This window comes from Hylobates moloch, unplaced genomic scaffold (genome assembly GCF_009828535.3).
Source record: "Hylobates moloch isolate HMO894 unplaced genomic scaffold, HMol_V3 SCAFFOLD_11, whole genome shotgun sequence".
Lineage (NCBI taxonomy): Eukaryota > Metazoa > Chordata > Mammalia > Primates > Hylobatidae > Hylobates > Hylobates moloch.
In genome coordinates, this window is record NW_026652286.1 from 27,656,860 (window position 1) to 27,674,966 (window position 18,107).

Genomic DNA, 18,107 nt, shown 5'->3' on the forward strand with positions numbered 1-18,107 from the left:
GAAGTCTATGTAGTCATTCGATATCCACGTGGGAAGGTGAGGAAAGAAGCCACGCACAAGGGACTTCAGAAGGGAGGCCAATCTTCTGAGAGCAAGAGGGGAGGCCTGAGGAGCATGATGTCGGGGAAGAGTGTGGGCTTTGGGTCTGACAGATCTGGGTTCAAGTGCTGGGTGCTGCCACTCATGTGCTGTGCATGACCTTGGAGGACGATGCCTTACTTCTCTGAACTTATTACCTCATGTATAAAACACGGATGATAAATAGGTCTCTTACAGCATTGATGGTGAACTCAATGAACTCAGTGTGGGGGGACTCAATACAGTGGTTCTTTTCATTACCAACTTTCCTGCCTCTGAAAATCCCCAGCACTCTGTTGTCCATCTGTAGCATTTATCCTGCTTTTGTCTTGCATTAGGGAACAGGTACTTGTCTCTTCTGCCACTGGGCCACAGGCCTTTGGAAGGCAGGAATATTCCCTCCCTGTGCCATATCCCCTGCGGATCTAGATGCTGAGCTGGCTCAAGTTTGAGCCCCAGTGACCATGGAGATAATTATCTGCATCAACATTATCGCCTGCCAGTCATCCTGCCAGGCACTGTGTCCCTCCACATACATCCTGAACTCATCTTATCCTCTCAGGCTGTGTTATTATCCACATTTTACACATCAGGAAAATACAGGGCTGAAGAGGAAAAGTAACTTGCCCAGCAGGTGAGCAGAAGGGGACACCCCTCCTCGCCCCCAACCAAACCCCATCCCTACATCCATGCCAACATCTAGAGAGCTCTAGGGTCACTCAAGGCCACACAAGACAGGAATTCTTGCCACATAATTCAGAATTTTATTTCCCTGAGTAGCAAAAAATAAACTGACATGGAACTATCTTTTTCCTCCGCGTATGTTATTAAACATTTCACAGGCATTGAAAATGAGAGGAAATCTTGATGTGTGCATCTTTGCTCCTCAGCACCTGGGATGGTGCCTTCCACAGAACTGAGAGAAAATACTGAATGTACAGATGAATATGTGAGGGAGTTGCGTGTGTTAAAGCACTTTGCCACCAACATCTGTCCTCAAAATAAAATACTGCAAAATAAGATGAGTTGCTTTGAGACTACAAACAAAATATATTAAGAACGTAGTCAACCTTTAGTTAACTGACATGAATGGAGGCTGGAGGCAGAGGAACAGCTAACCCAGGTGGCAGGGGCTGGGAAGGGACGAAGGGAAGGAGAGGAGGGAGGAAGGGAGGGAGAGACAAGAGAAATGGAGGGAAGGAGGAAGGAAAGAAAGTAACTTCTGAGCAACCATCCAGTCTCAGGCACCTAGAGAAGCATGTGCTGATAAAGCATTTCCCTGTTATTTTCACACTCACCCTTGAAGATGCATCTAATTAGTGCCATGTTATGGATGAGGAAGCAGGGGCTCGGAGAGAGTGCTTAGTTCATCCAAGGATGTCATAGGGTGAGGAGCACAACTCAAGATCATCTGGCTTCCAAGTCCACACCTACTCCCTGACACCTCAATCTGCTTGGCCAACCGGACTCACCAGCTCTCCTGGAGGAGTTGCTCAAGAGGCTCTTGGGCTTCAAGCAGGGGATTCTCTGCCTGGCCCCAAGGAAACAGTGGGCACAGGAGCTGATGCTGGACAGCTGGGCACCTGTGCTTTGTGGGGGGCATTCTCCACTGCTCCTCAATGTCCCCAATGATAGCGGAGTCCCTCACAGACAAAAGGAATCTCCATTCCCAATGATCCGTCTCCTCTTCTTTCAGTCAGCTACATGAGGCTGTTTCTTAGGTTTTCCAGACAACAATTTCCCTGTTCCTGAGATGCTTTAGTTATTTCTCAGAGGCTTTTCAAACAGCAAAAACCTAGGCAGGCAACCTGTCCTCAATTTGCTTTCCTGATGGACATGCTGAGCCACTTCTCCCTGCCTCCCCATGTCTTGCCTGGCAGACTGTGTGCTGCCCCCCTGTTCCAGGGTAAACCAGTATGTGACAGGAACCCAAATGAGCCAAGGCATAGAAGGCGCAGCTCTTGGGAAGGGTGCAACGCACATCTTCCCATTGCCTGATGCTGCTCAGACAGGAGTAATGGCCCTTAGCATTCCTCAGTGTGATATGAGGGAGGAGGATGGGAGCCTGTGAATTATGCTGATTCAAATATTTTGAGATGCTCCCTGGACAGGAACAAAAGGAATGTCACTAAAAATCCATTTAAAGAAACCATTGCATTAGAAATCTTAGTAACTATTGGTGTAATCTGCATTCAGTTTACTCTAAGACCTACTTTTTTTTAGTTTTCATTTCAACATTTTAAACTCAGGTAGTTTTACAGGAAAAAAAACCTACCCAATGAATAGTAAACCATTTACATCCCTTAAAATAACTTCTGATCTTGATCAAAAGGCATGTTTGTGCAGAATTCTGCAACCTTTTCTGATGTGACATTTACAAGATGAAAGCAAAGAGCTGGTCTAAAGAGCTGAGGCGACTGTATCAGCTAGAAAATCATGTACAAATCCGAGGTGTTTATCAATGTGGAACCAGAGATTTCAATTCCAGCTTTGCAAGAAGGGAACAAAGACAAGGATATTCTTCCAGCACAGTGTTTTACTGGCTCCACCTGCATCTCAGGAGCAAGCCTCTCCCACCTTGTAAGTCAAAAAGGGAAACCTCACGGATCTCTCTCTCTCTCTCTCTGCAGTACCTCTAATAGCCTGCCTCCTGAATACATAGATGCAGGTGAGCAATTCCTTGGTTCCCTCCTTAGTATCTAAGGACAGTCTGGTTGTTCTTATCTTGAATATACAATGAGCCTCAGGAAAAAAAAATAGTGTTCACAAGGAAAGGAAAATTGGTGGCAGGAGCATAGCCTGGCTGGGCACTTCTGACTTGCGTCTAATCACTGATGAAACAGTGATCGGCTTGGGAAGTGTGGCTTAGGTTTTGTTTGTTTGCTTTTTGTACAGTAAAGTACACAAATCTTAAGTACATAGCTTGAATACATTTTAGAAAATTAACATACTCACATAACCACTGCTTAGATTAAGACACAGAGCATTACCCATGACCCCCTTTCTAGTCATATGGGTAGTTTTTGTTTGTTTGTTTGGTTGGTTTTTTTTTTTGAGACGGAGTCTCGCTCTGTCGCCCAGGCTGGAGTGCAGTGGCGCAATCTCGGCTCACTGCAAGTTCCGCCTCTCAGGTTCACGCCATTCTCCTGCCTCAGCCTCTCTGAGTAGCTGGGACTACAGGCGCCCGCCACCACGCCCGGCTAATTTTTTTGTATTTTTAGTAGAGACGGGGTTTCACCGTGGTCTCGATCTCCTGACCTCGTGACCCGCCCGCCTCGGCCTCCCAAAGTGCTGGGATTACAGGCGTGAGCCACCGCGCCCAGCCAGTAGTTTTTGTTTCTTAAAACAACTACCACGACCCACTGTCACTAGGTTAGGTTTCTGAACAATAATCAGAAAGTCTGGCTCAAATGAAGAATGCAAGAAGTAACTGGGAATCCCAGGGGGCAACACCTAATGTATTTCATCAGGCAGTAAACGTTTCCATTTCTGTGGGACAGAATTACTCCCACACTCTGATACATCCTTTTTTTTTTTTTTTTTAGCCCTATTGTCAAAGAAGAGACACCTTTAAAAGAAAATAGATTTCCAAATCAGCTCCTATCTATATGAAGTAAAGCACCGCTGAGAAAGGAAGAGGCTATGGAAGGGAGTGAAAGACGGGGCACGCTCACGCTTGTAATCCCAGCACTTTGGGAGGCCGAGGCGGGCGGATCACGAGGTCAGGAGATCAAGACCACGGTGAAACCCCGTCTCTACTAAAAAATACAAAAAATTAGCCAGGCGTGGTGGCGGGCGCCTGTAGTCCCAGCTACTCGGAGAGGCTGAGGCAGGAGAATGGCGTGAACCCGGGAGGCGGAGCTTGCGGTGAGCCGAGATTGCGCCACTGCACTCCAGCCTGGGCGACAGAGCGAGACGCCGTCTCAAAAAAAAAAAAAAAGAAAGAAAGACGGGGCAGTGCTAGTTCTGCCCCCTGCAAGGTTGCTCTGAGAGACTTTGTCCCAAACAGATTTCCCCAAGGGTTCGCCAAAGATGGGGGGTGGGGAGGAGTGGCGCCTGCAAATGGGAGGGATCAATCATGAAAAAGATTCCAGCCTACTACGCCAGTGCCACCACAGCTGGCCAGTCCTCGTGCTGGTCAGTTCCAAACTGGGGACAAGCTGTGAGGATGGCACACTACTTCTCCACTAGTAAAATGGGTCTTTCAGAACCATCCCTTGCCAATCACGAAGGAATGGTCTGAGGGTCAGTGAACGTGTCCACATGAAACTACACCACATTTGAAACATGAAATCTGAAGCCTTAAAGTAGGAATGGAAAACTCCAGTGCCTTGGGGTCAGGCAGGTAATTTAAGTACAGCTGGCCAGCAGGGTAGCAGCTGTGCACACTGGAGCAGGAGTGGCAGGTCTAAAGGGTTGGATACTGGGACATCTGTTGATTGTCACCACATCGAGAACGTAGGCTCAAGGAAGCAATATCTTTGTTTTTCTCAAGAGCAACCAGGAAGACATTTTCATGTGAAATAATGTAATTCTAAAAATTTGACAGGGAATCTAGTTTAAAAGAAGGGTAACACTGTGGGCCAAATAAAACACGTCAGCAGGGGAATGTAACCCAGAGACAGAGTTCTCAACCACAGGTCAGGACATCCTGGCCTTCCAGTCCAGGGTTCTCAATCTTTATTTCCACCCCATCCTCCTAGAGGGATTAGACACGTGCCCCTGGATAGCAGTGGCTCGCTGCGGCAAATAAGAGACACACACTCTGGGCTGAAAACTGCTAAAGTCCAACATCCTTTTCTGTTGTTTGTTTTTAAACAAATTATGAAACCGAGGTCCAGGGAGGAAGAGTGATTTCATCAAGTCCACACAGTGAGGGTGGTGAAGCCTCCCTACTCCCGTGTCCACCACCCCCTCTGCCTGATCCCTCCCTTGTGGACACAGGTCAGGGTCAGGAGGTGAGAGCAGAGGCGGCAGGAGGCTGGGCCTCATCTCATCAACGTGGAGATTCTGGTTGCCCCAAATGGCCCTGTTATCCCACAAGCCTAAGGTTCCCTGCTGCCAGAGGCTGCTGCAGGAGCCTGGGAGGGCCTGTGTTCCTCACCTGCACATCCAGGTTTTTTCGAGAGGAGGCAGGTGTGTTGGCATAAGAGCTGATGGAGGAGCTGGTGTTGATGTCATCAGTGCTGAGGTTGTCTATGGTGTCGCTGATGCCGCTGCTGACGGAGCTGCTGTCGTCCCAGCTGCCAAGACAAACACACATCCTGAGCACCAAAACCTCAGGCTGGTCCAGCTCAGGCTGATGACACAGACAGACAAACACCATCCCAGAAAAGATCCAATCTGTGCCATGAAGCCCCGGACAAAGCTCTTTTGCCTCAGATGTGACTCATCTCCATGTCAATCACTGCTGTTGGGGATTGGAAGCTGGGTGAAGAGGCTGACAGATACCTTCCCCAAACTAAGTGCTTCCATAGCAGGGGCGGCTACAGACACTACCCATGTCCTACCCCATCCTCAACTTCATTCTGGGAATTTTAGGGAAACCAATTTGTTTCTTCCCAGGCCTAGTGGCAGAGTAGGGACAGTGAGTCTAGGGACTAGAGCTAAAAGCATGCAGGGTAGGACTCCGCAGCAGGCACCTGTCGGGTCAGAGGGCAGAGCTGCTGTATGACTTCTGCGGACTTCACTCCTGGAATGAAACGCCGAGGGAGGGAGAGCGGCAACAGTTAGAAGAAACCTGTCAACTTGGTTAGCAGCTCTAACTCTAATAATATCCCCAAATACAACTAAAATAGATGTTCTTCACTTCCCAACCCTCCAACTGAATGAGGTCAGTCCCAAGCTGCCTAAGTCCAGTCTCCTAGCAATGGTTCTTTCTTTCTTTTTTACCATCTCCCCACCTACCAATACCACCACCACGTTTAATCCAGCACCCAGTCCTATCGCCTTGCTTCCAAAACATATCCAAATGTGCAGTTCTCTGCCCCCACTGCCACCCTGCAGTTCATGGTGCTGTCAACGCTGCCTGGATTACTGCTAAAAGGCCAGGTGGTCTCTGTGGTCTGCTTCTGCTCCCTAATGGTCTATCCCCCTGCAGCAGTCAGAATATCCTGTCACTCTACTGCTTAATACCCTTGAGTTGTTTCTCAGGTAATTAAGAGTCCAAACTCTCTATATGGGCCCTCAAGACCCTCTGAGCTTGCCTCCTACCCCAGTCCTGTTTTGCACCCCTCTCCATTGCGAGTGGCTCTGATCATGCACTTCTGTTCCTTCTAAGCCAAGATTGCTCTCTTTGAGGCTTTCTGTTGCTTGTCCCTCTTTGTGAACACTTGTCCCTGACTCCTCTCATCTTTCAGATCTCAGCTGAAGTGTTACCTTCTCAAGAAAACTGCCCCACTACCCATCAAGCCTGTCACACTCTGTCACGTCAGCCCGTTGCATTTACTCATTTGTTTGCTATGGGGTAGCAGATATGTAGCAAGTGCTCAATAAATACTTGCTAATCAAGGGCTGGGCACGGTGGCTCACGCCTGTAATCCCAGCACTTTGGGAGGCCAAGGCAGGTGAATCACCTGAGGTCAGGAGTTCGAGACCAGCCTGGCCAACATGGTGAAACCCCATCTCTACTAAAAGTACAAAAAAATTAGCCAGGCGTGGTGGCACATGCCTATAATCCCAGCTACTTGGGAAGCTGAGGCAGGATGATTGCTTGAACCCAGGAGGCAGAGGTTGCAGTGAGCTGAGATCGCACCACTGCACTCCAGCCTGGGCAACAGAGTAAGACTCTGTCTCAAAAACAAACAAACAAACAAACAAAAAACAAAAAAAAAAACTTGCTGATCGAAACTTACAGAAGTCAGAAGTCAAGTAGACAATAAAACAAGCTTCCAAGATCAGTGTGACACTACTCTAATTGACCTATGGGGGAAAAGGGTAAGTATTATTGTTTTTCTATTGTACAGGCAGAGAAAGTGAGGCTTAGAAAAAAAACAGATACCCTGTACAAGGTCAGAGGGCTAGGAAGAGACAGAGTGGATCTTGATCCAGCCATTCTGATTCCAGAACCAACTACCCTCTTTACTGTGACTGCAGACAGTTTTGTATTATATCAACTCTCAGCACACACCAGATGTGACACAGCCCACTTTCTCAGGAGGAAGCCAGGCTTGGGAGGCCAGGCAGCCTGGTTAAAGGCCACTCACCAGGAGTGGCAGATCTGATACCAAAGCATTGACTTAACCTCATTATTTTACCACTCAGTCTTCCACAGTCTTGCTGAAAGCTCTACAAAGTGGCAGCATGGAACCTGGGAAATGCTGAGTGGTTGAGATTCTGAAAGCCAACAGCACATCTGCCACACACACACACGACCCCAAAGCTCTAGTTCATTCCAGGAGCTTGGAAGATACCTGCCTGTACATCTTGAGCTCTGCTGATCAGGCAGGAAGACAAAGGCTTACTAAAAACCTGTTTTCATCACCTTCTCCTTCAACACTATTTGGCTTCCAAAACCCAACCTGGAACATCACACAGAAATGCGGGGGAATGTGAGGGTGGTCCCAAGGTGGGAGGATGAGGCAGGGAGAGTGAGGGCTCAAAAGGGGCTTATTGTGAATGAATCCACAAGGGTCCAGCAGCTCTGGAACTCTGCACACTTCACTCCTGTAATTCTACTTCTTGTGCCCAGCTCTCCATCCTGTTCCAAATTCTTCCTTTAAGGCTTTTTTCAAATACTCCAGCCCACCCACATCATCTCCTACTTTGAATTCCTACATAGTGTCACACATTTCTATTTGCTTCTATACACTCTTACACAGTTTTCTAGCTATTCTCTATACAAAGGGCTGTCCTATCTTCCAAATATATGCAGGGGCCTGCTTAGTGATAACAACTAAGTGCTTATCATGATCAGGCATTGTGCTGGGTACTTTAAATATATTATTATAGATTTCTCCACTCCTCATATCATACCTGCAAGGTAGGTATCATCCTGCCCATTTTACAAATGAAGAAATAGAGGCTGAAAGAATAAGTACGCTGACCGATGTCATTCAGTGTTGGAACTGGGTTTAAAAAGCAAATGTCTAATTGCAGAATATGTGCTCCTTCTAGTCTGTGTCATGCTGCCTTCTGTAGCAACAACGGCTGTTCACTGAGCCTGTGCCACATGCCAAACTGTTCAACATTTGCACATATTCTCCTAGTCACTCTTAAGGGTGTTTCATAATGAAGAAACTCAGGTTGTGAGGACTGAGGGGCAATGCTGCAGCAATGTCAAGTTCATTTGGTGGACCACGTGCGTTCCATCTCCAAAGACACAGTCTGTGCTCCTTAAATACCTCCTGACGAACTCAATGTGCAGAGGCAAGACAGAGCAAGTTTCTGGTGCAAACTCGCCACCAGTAGTGGATTCTAAGCCCAGCTCCCTGTCCAGTGATTCTTTGCAGGGTCACAGCTTCTGTGCCTGTTTCACCTAGGCTGGTAACCACAGGAGGATCTGATTGGGAAAGCATGGCACCACAGATGGAAAAGGACTCAAATTTGTTCTAGTGATTAAAAGAAAATCCCATGTGTCTTTTCTCGCATCTGCTCTTTGGGGTTAGGAATTTAATGTATTTAAAATTTCTCATAATTTGATGAAGAAGAAAGGGGAATGGTGGGAGAGGACCGTGGCTGGCAGGGAGGAAGGAGAGCAGTTGTAACAGATGCTCATGAATCCAAGTCCCAGATTTTGTGCTTTGAAATTGTAACCGTTCTTCCCCCGTGTCCTTTCAACACCAAGATAATATTCCGGAGGGGCATGTGGCCCTTGGTACACAGGATTCTTCCCATATCAGTGCCTGGAGCACTGGGTGCTTACCCTGAGTTCACAGGAAGCCTTTGTAACTGAGCCACGCAGAAGAGGGGAAGCCAGGGATCTAATCCATGGGTGGGAGTGGGGGACACTTATGACAAGGATGAAGGGCAGTGACATGAGGGAAGGCCACAATGAGCAAGGGCAGCCTCGATATTTGCCAGAGCTGTCTGTGGCCAGAAACCAAAGCTGCCCCTGCAGCTGGAAAACCAGCCATGTCTCCTTTGCTTCTGGATCTCTGGGATACTGGCAAGTTCATCTTGACATAAAGTCACTTAGTTCTAACTTGTACTTTTCCCATTCAGGGTACAAATGATCATGAGCCACCAAGATTAGTTCAGTGAGTTTGCAGATGTATTCTGAGGAAAACCAGTTCCACCAGATGCTCTGTGATAAGAATGTTGCCCTAAGAAGAGAACGTGGAATCTCCTGCCTTCTTGGAGATTCACACTGTAAACAGTACATCAACATTTTAACAGCTGTGAAGTCCAGTAAAGATCACTATAACTTTGCCTAAAGGAACATTCCCCAAACTTATGTGACTACACAGGAAACGCTGAGAAGAATGAAGCACACACACACACAAAAAAGCAAAAATGAAGAAAAACGCAATAGAGCCTAGAGCTGGCAGTGGCTACTTGATTCTCACTTCCCTGAGAAGGAAGCTGGCACAGTGGGAAGCAGAGCTGAGAGGGATGGAAGTGTGCCTTTGACATCGCTTGAGAGCCCATATCCAGTCATACTGAAAGCCAGAAGCACCCCTGGGAGATCCAGCCATGAGAAATAGTAAATTCCTTTCTTTTGCTTTTTGTCACTTGGCATACTCATGCTAACTAATGGGGAAGCGTAATTTGTTTGTAAAATAACTCCAGACATGTGGCTGAGAGTCAGACGGGAAAAATGCGGAAAGCATGCAGAATTCACTCAGGCAGTAAGGACACTGGTTGAATCTAATCAAGTGACAAAGGAAATTAGGTACAACCTGGGATGAGGCGCAAAAGTCCACTGACCCAAATCGGGCAATAAATGATGCAAGCAGTTACAAAAACTGATTAAGACAGCAACTTGAAAGGAACCTAGAGAATTCGTGTTTACTATGTGGTGAAATGAAATTCCAGAGAAGTGGCTTGGGGATCTCGATAACACAGCAGAAAGAACTACAGTGTACTCAGCTATGATTCTGGAACCATCATTCCTGGAAGAGGATTGGACCATTCCTGCGTCCTGGTCCTGAAACGGTCGGAAAAAAAACCACGTGATGCCCACCTGAGATGATAAACCGACTACCCTTATTTCAGAGTGTGTGATTTTAAATCTGGGAAAGCTTTAAAAAGATGAAAAAGAACGATGAAGTAAATCATAATATTAAGATTAAGGCTTTGTGATCATTGGGTTAATCAGTATGTATTTATAACATTTAAAAGAATACACAGCATATAACAGGATCTGACAAAACAGCCTTGTGATTTCAATTTTAAATGACTATTGATTTTTTACTTGAGACTTTTAAGCTGAAATGTTTAAGAATTGGATTACGGTTGTAAAAAGAATTGAAATGTTTATGAAAATAATTTATCACATTTGTAACTTTAATTTATTTGATTTGCAAGAGTTGCTTAAGTGCTTAGAAAGATTTTGCTTGTTTGGCTGGTAAATCTACCCTGTCAGATATCTGAAGAGCTTAAGGAAACCAGATATGTTAAATCTACGAATGCGGTCTAAAATATTTAAGAAAATTTAATTATCCAAGTTTTCAAACAGCACTAATTTTGTAGGTAAGTGTAATCTGCTGCCTGAATTAATAAAGTACTAATTGACAACAAGTGAAAATGATCTTAATTTATGAACAAAATACTTGTTTTATAGATGTGATTTGTAAGAAAATCTAGATAAAAAACCTAAAACTTCGATTAAATATTAAATCCTAGTTAACTCTAAGAAGTTATTTTTGGTCACAAAAGCACTTTTAAAAATAAGATATTTTTTAAAGTATTAAAGCAGGTTTCATCTTTTGAATGAATCAATGATTTTTATATGAATGACTAGAAGAATAAATGAACCCATGATGGCATCTTCTCTCCTCACCAGTTTTTGCCACTCCAGTTCACCTTCACTCTACACCATAAAACTTTCAAAGCAGCCCCAAAATTGCTCTGAAAATGTTGTTGGAGATAGCATTGTGTTTGACAACTTTGGGAAATAAGCAAAAACAACCCCAGGGCCTCCTCCTGGAAACTAAGAGGAATATGGGACACAGAGCTTGGCTGGTTTCCCTATCTTTTTGGTTTTTTTAATAATTTTAAGACAGCCTATCACAGATATGCCTGACTTCTTTGGCTGAAACATCTAGAGAAGTGGCTAGAAGATACTTCCATTGATTCATCAGAACAATCAACACAAAAGCATTATTTCCTAGCCAGATCACAGCCATGTACCTTTTTCTCTCCTAATAAAATGTCCTACATTGGTCAAGTCAGATAAGAACATAACTGGAGTTATAAATGATCAGATTTTAAAATAACCTTCACCTGTTTCTAGCCAACGTGTAGGTGGAAGGAATTTCATGAAACATTTTCTATGTTTCTTCTCATAAACTCAACATTTTTAGACCCTTAGCCAGGGGCTTTGAATTCACTTGTTCATCTCATTCATTGAGCCACTGCCCCTGTGTGCCAGGCACCGTGCAAGGTGGTGGGGATACAGTAAGAATTCAGAGTTTTCCCTGCCTTGACCATAAATCCAGTAGACATAACAGACAAGAACATAGCTTAGACACAAATGAAAACATAAAATAGGGAGATGAGCAAAGGGCACCAAGTGGAAACAACACCGGTTCCAAACATCATTTCCATAGCCTCCCATATCTCCTAAAGCCACCAGCCAAGTTGGAGCACAAAGAGCTCTTCTGGCAGTGTTCCAAAGCCCAGGCCCACCAACACTTTTAGCTATGCTGCTTTCTTCTTCAAGGCATGGACACGGCAAGGGCCAGGAGCATGGAGAGCCAGGCCTTTGCTCCAGGCTTCCACAGAACTACCACCCATGAGGGTTCAGACAAGACACATCCTCTCCAGGCCCCAGTCTTCTCTTTTTATAAATGGAGTAGCTGGACTAAGCCATCCCAAAGGTTCCTTTCCAACAGACATCCTTTACATTTATGCTTAGAGAAAAGTGGGTACAAAGGCAAGTGGGCACACTGGAGGTCTCCACACTGAATGGTCTCCCCTCGTTCAGTAAAAGCTGCCAAACAGGTAACTCCATTTTCTAATGTCTGGGCTTTTTCATTGCTGACTTCACCTGTCAGATTATTATTTTTAGGTAGCCCTGAGTTAGCGGCCCTTTTTAGAGAGAAGTATGTTCTCTCATTTGATACAATCCCCATGGGAGCCTTTCAGTTCACATGTGCTACCTGCTTGGTCCCGCAATTTGAGTTTGCAAACTCTGGTATAAAGGCGTTACAACTCAACTCACAATAGAGTGTCTGAACCAGACCATGCTACTTATCCAAAGAAAGAGGATGCAATCTTGCCTAATACTTAAAGCCACCATTGACAGCATTACCAAATACGCCAGGCACTGTAGTAGGCACATTATTTATATTATTCCACTCCCATTTTCCCCTGGATGGAAAGGAGGCTTAGGATGCAGAGCTCATCAGAAGGATGAGACTCAAACCACGGCAGAATGACTGCAAGCAGCCTTCCAGCTCATCTGAAAGATGGCAGTGTCTTATAGATTGTAGCACACAGCTATAGTACATACAGATCAGCTTTCAAATCTGTTAACTAGCTTCATCAAAAAGAACCTCCATCTGCCAGCAGCCACCAAGCGTATCAAGAACAGACCCCATTTTGGCCAACATGTAGCATTTTAACCAGAATCAAGGCTCTCACAGCCTCAGCCTCAGCTGTTTCTCTACTACCTCTTGGAGAAATACAGATGTGAAGGGAAAAGTCTCTACAAAAGTGACCAGCAAATCCATTCAAACATGGAAGGGCCCATTAAACCAGGAGATCCAGTTTCAGTCTTAGAAGGGATGCTGACATCACCGTGTCAGGAATCCAAATGCCACTCAGAGGGCTTAAAGCACAATTTTAACAACCCCAAGACAAGCGATTTGCTATGAAAAAATGCAGGTGAAAGAAGCATAAATTATTTCAGCTTCACACACCTATTTTGCTCCACTGTTGTGAGGAGTGAGAATTTCACAGAACTGAGAAAGTAAATCAGACTTCACTGGGACCCCTGAGAAACTATATTTGATATAGACAAATTTTTAATATCAAGCTCTTCCAGAGAGGTATCTAAAAGGAGCAAGAATCTGTAATGGTCCTGAATTAATGTGATACGATATTTACAACTTCATCTCTCATGAAGCAAAAAAGCAAAATAGAATCCCAAGGTTCCAGGGATGATTAAACAGATTTTTCCACTAGGATATATACACCCTTGCTTTCAGCAAGACTCCAGGAGGAGGAGTTATTGAAGGATCTGGAGGCAGGATCATTACACCTTTCAAATGAACTCCCTGTGAGATAATGTTGTTTATTCAAGGGAAAGACATGCTAAATGATGCTGTAAAAAAATCGGATTGTAGATATATATTAGTTCCTCTCTACTTACTAATAAAACCACAGCCGGTGAGCAGAGATGAGGTTCTCTAACTATGGTTCTGAAAAGCAGTCTTCACAAAGCAAGGATCCTAATCCTCCCCAAACTCCAAAGGCTGGGTCTGCTTCCAGGAGGCTCTTGCTGTCCTTAGAAACAGTCTGGGCCAGCCCCCGCCCCTCTGTCTGCCTCTTTCCAGGTGACTAAGCTCACACTGCGGAGCTGTGACCAGCTGCATCCAGGACTTACCTGCTCAATTTTCCAGTTCTGCTCCAGAATCAAGGCAGAGCCCATTTACAGGGCTGGCCCATGCCCCCCGCCAGACAGCTAGCTGCATTCAGTTGCAAAAAAGTCCCGACTGGTGGAACTTGTTTTCTGGCTATTGTTCAAAGCAATTGTTCCCGTGAAACCCCAGGGCCCGAGCGGAATGAGATCCTTTGGTGTGGATGAGTGAGCAAGCCTAACTGTAGGCTTAGTAGTAACCCCTGGGGAAGAGAAAGGGTTTGGCTACCTACATTTCCCACCAAACAGGTATGTTAACTATTTCCTCCCCAGGAGGTTTTCTCGGGAGCATCAGCTCCTCTAACTATTGCTGGGGCCTATTAAGAAAATCCACCTTCAAAGAATGAAGCAGGGCTCCTGCAGAGTCCTACCTTTTGTAGTCTATGCGGAAAGGATAATAATAGCCAACTTTAATAGACATTTACAGTTGTCAGCCCCTGTGCTAACTGCACTACATACATTATTTCAGTTAATCCCCCAAACCCTGATAAAAATAATCACCAACACTTATTAATGGCTTGCTATGTGTCAGGCTCTGTTGTTATGTAACATGTTTTCTCCTAGGTACTATTAGATAAATATTAACACTTAATATTTGGGTATTAATTAATACCCATTTTACAGATGAGGCAATTGAGGACTGGAGAAAATAGTCCCACGGGTCATACAACTAAGAAATGTTGAGGCTGAGATTTAAACACAGATACATGAGTGTTCAACCATCCTATTTATTTATTCATTTTACACATTTTAATGAACACTCATCATGTGTTCATTAGACTTTGAAGGACTTCAAAGTTTCCCACACCAAAGAAGATACAGTTACTTGAATTAAAACTATAAGCAAGCCGGCCGGGCACGATGTCTCACGCCTGTAATCCCGGCACTTTGGGAGGCTAAGGCAGGCGGATCACGAGGTCAGGAGATCGAGACCATCCTGGCTAACACGGTGAAACCCCATCTCTACTAAAAATACAAAAAATTAGCCGGGTATGGTGGCGGGCATCTGTAGTCCTAGCTACTCAGGAGGCTGAGGCAGGAGAATGGTGTGAACCTGGGAGGCAGAGCTTGCAGTGAGACGAGATTGCACCACTGCACTCCAGCCTGAGTGACAGAGTGAGACTCTGTCTCAAAAAAAATAAAAAAATAAAATAAATTTTAAATAAAACTATAAGCAAGCCACCTCTCTCTGGATTCCAGCTCTGGGACCAGCTTACATAGTTCGCAGTTCTGGTGCAAAATGATCCAGAGCCTAAGCTGGAATTAATGCAAGGACAGAATGTAGTCACTAACCCCAGCAAATTTAGTCTCATCTAGTATTACTAATCCCAGGAGGCTCCAAATGGAGGGACCACAGCTCTGCAGAAAAAAGTAAAATAGGTCTGTGTTTGAATTCTGGCTCTGCCATCTCTTATCAGGGCACCTTTACCTCCTGGGTGGCACTGTGCTAATAACATCCAGTTATCATAATCATTTTGTTGGGACCAAATTAGGTAGCCTAAGTACAGCTTTCTATACATATGGGAGACAATCCATGCATGTCAGTTGCAGTACAGGATCCAGGGAAGCTGCAAGGACTGCAGGAAGGAGACGCAGGCCTACATTCTCAAATAGATGATTCAGTTCTAGTGTAAGAACTTGCTTCTTACTGCTATAAATGGATAGTGTGCTAGGGGAGCAGCAACTTCTACAGACGGTGCCAGGTGCAAGGCCAGTGATTTGAGGTGGAGAGAGGAAAACACAAACCCCATAAAAAGGGCTCCAAGGGGATTTAGCAGCCATCAGGCTTGAGTTTCACCCCACAGCACCTTTGTCCCATTTTGGTAACTCATTCTTTGACAAGTAGGTGGTCCCCTGAGTAAGCATGAAATTTTTCCCTTTGGCTTCAGGAGCTTGGTCGGGTTAGAAAGCCCGGAGCTTTGGTCCGGATGCCTTAGACCCTCATTGTTACACTAGGCACCAGCGTGTCTGCTGACCTCAGCTACACAAAGCCCTCTCTCCTTCAAGGCTCCTCCGGAGAGGGCTGCTTACCCTTGGGCCACTGCCGGCTGGCTTTTTTGCCAAGGATATCAACAAACTCATCCTAGTTTTCTATTTACCAGAAGATATATTTCCCCTAAACATCAACAGAATTCAGCATATTATAGCAAATGAAAATAACAGTAAACATTTATACAAGGTGAAAAGTTTTAATAATAGGTTCCAGGAACCATGCTAAGCACCATCCCATAAACACCTCTCCACTTTCTTATCAGGCACAAACTACTAATGCCCCCTTTTGATAGATGTGGAAACTGAAGCTTAGAGAGGCTATGTGACCTGCGCAAGGTGCCAGGGCTAACAAACAGAGCTGGATTTGAACCCAGATCTGCCTAATTCTGAAGCCCAAGCTTTTTAAAATCACATTGACTCAGTGTTAAGAACAGAGGTAAAGATGCATTTAAATAGATCATGGTCATATAAGAACTCAGAACTTCCAACTGTTATTCAAAATACGCAGGATACTTTAATGCAGTCAAGTTACTTTTTAAACATCTCAAAGAAATTAAAGGAAAGGGGATGGGGGACAAATCCCAGACAGGGCATTGGCCAGCTGTCTTAAAACTAAGTAGAATGGGACAGGAGTTCAATACCCCCATAGTCTCCCTCCCTCCAACCCTCCACTAAGCTCCCAATATATCTCAGGGATGTGGGAACCTGAATGCACAAAACAGAACCACAGTTGCCCCAGGGCAGCCAAGAGAGGCGGCTATCTCCCAAAAACAGGCTGGCCTCATTTTGCAGTTTGTCAAGGACTTGCTCTTAAGCTCTCTCTTTCTTATGGTAAGAGGAAAGGGAAGGGACCTCAGGTCAAGATTTCTACAGCCCAAGAGAAGCTCAGCTTTAGCTAATTAGGTACCTCCAGCACACATGTGAACAGCTAGTACCAATAGCTTCGGTCAGCATTAATATGCTGGGTGTAGATCTTCTCCCTCCAAGACTCCATACACTCAGTGTCTTAAGAAGCAGACCCAGAGTTCCAGGGCACAGCCACAGCAGCAGAAGGCCAGCTCCAAGGTCACTGGCCTTTCCTGATTTGACCTTCACTTGGGATCAAGTCCTCCTGAACCAGGTACAAACTAAAGCTCCAGCCTGATCCATCCAGCAGCCCCGGAGCCTCAAGATCACAGAACTCCCAGCTAGGTCCTACTGCCAAAGCAGGGCTGCTTCTTAATACACAGCCCTCTTCCTTCCAGAAACAAGCTGAATCTGAGAAGCCCAGGCAGGCTGTGCTGCTAGCAACCTGTGTATTTCGGTGAGTCCTCCACAACAAAGTACGCCCTTCATCCAGCTAAAGTCACATTTAAAATTAACAGGTAAAACCATTCCGAGCTCAGATGCCAAGCCCACCCAGGAAGGCATGGTGGTAGATTGAACCTGGGTTCCAACCCCAGCTTTGCCTCTTATCAGCTGTGTAACCTTAATCAAGTTACTTAACCTCTCTTGGTTCCCACTGCTGATTTTCAAAATTGAATGTAATCTCCCTGGCTTTACAATGAAATTGAATGACACAATGTCTGCTAGATGCTTGGCATGTGGTAGGTGGTCATGAACATTGTTTTCTTCTCCCCTTGTGTGGCTTAAAAACAGAAACGTGCTTCCCTGGGCAGATCTATAGGTCATAAGGTAGCAAGAAAAGTCCTTATGCTTAAACCTCCCATGCCATCTCTCCTGGAGCCTAGTTTACACACACACACACACACCCAGTAATTTGCTGTATAAACACAACCACAAGTTTACCAGGATCCTTAAATGCCAAACAAAACCTCCAACTGCAAGTCTTTTTAATCAGGGCCCTCCCAACCACAAGCAGCCCTTGCCTGGGGCCACACTGCCTTTTTCCGGCTCACCCCTCTGTACTGCCCCCACCAGCTGAAAAGTCTGGAATAACGACTTAAGACAGCTGGGTGATCAACACCCAGATTTTCAGGCTCAGTAGCCTAATTTGATAAGACGGTTTGGAAAATATTGACATTACCCAAATGTCTAGGTGGACCCAGGACATTTGGGTAAAGCCCCAGTTTCCTCTGAAACCATCAAGGTTAAAATGAATGGGGGCGGAAGAGGAGAAGAGGTGAATTTCCTGACCAGCAACCTTGCCCCCCGCCCCCCCACTCACACACCACCACATAGCTCACGGTGATTTAGGCAGCTGCACCACAGGCTGCTCCACCAGGCTTTTCAATACCGGCCAAGGAAGACAAGGCAGTACATGCACCACACCCGCCCCCTGGCCCCAGAAATT

At 45.4% G+C, this 18,107-nt stretch overlaps 1 protein-coding gene across 5 annotated transcripts in view; it reads right to left on the reverse strand.

Moving 5' to 3' along the window:
- Positions 1-18,107, reverse strand: part of NAV2 (neuron navigator 2) — a 780,691-nt gene that overhangs the window by 80,901 nt on the left and 681,683 nt on the right. For all 5 annotated transcript variants that reach the window (XM_032166418.3, XM_032166417.2, XM_058424471.1 and 2 more), the window contains one exon: positions 5,183-5,321. In XM_032166418.3, coding sequence (XP_032022309.1) covers positions 5,183-5,321 — 139 coding nt within the window. The remainder of the gene's footprint in view (positions 1-5,182; positions 5,322-18,107) is intronic.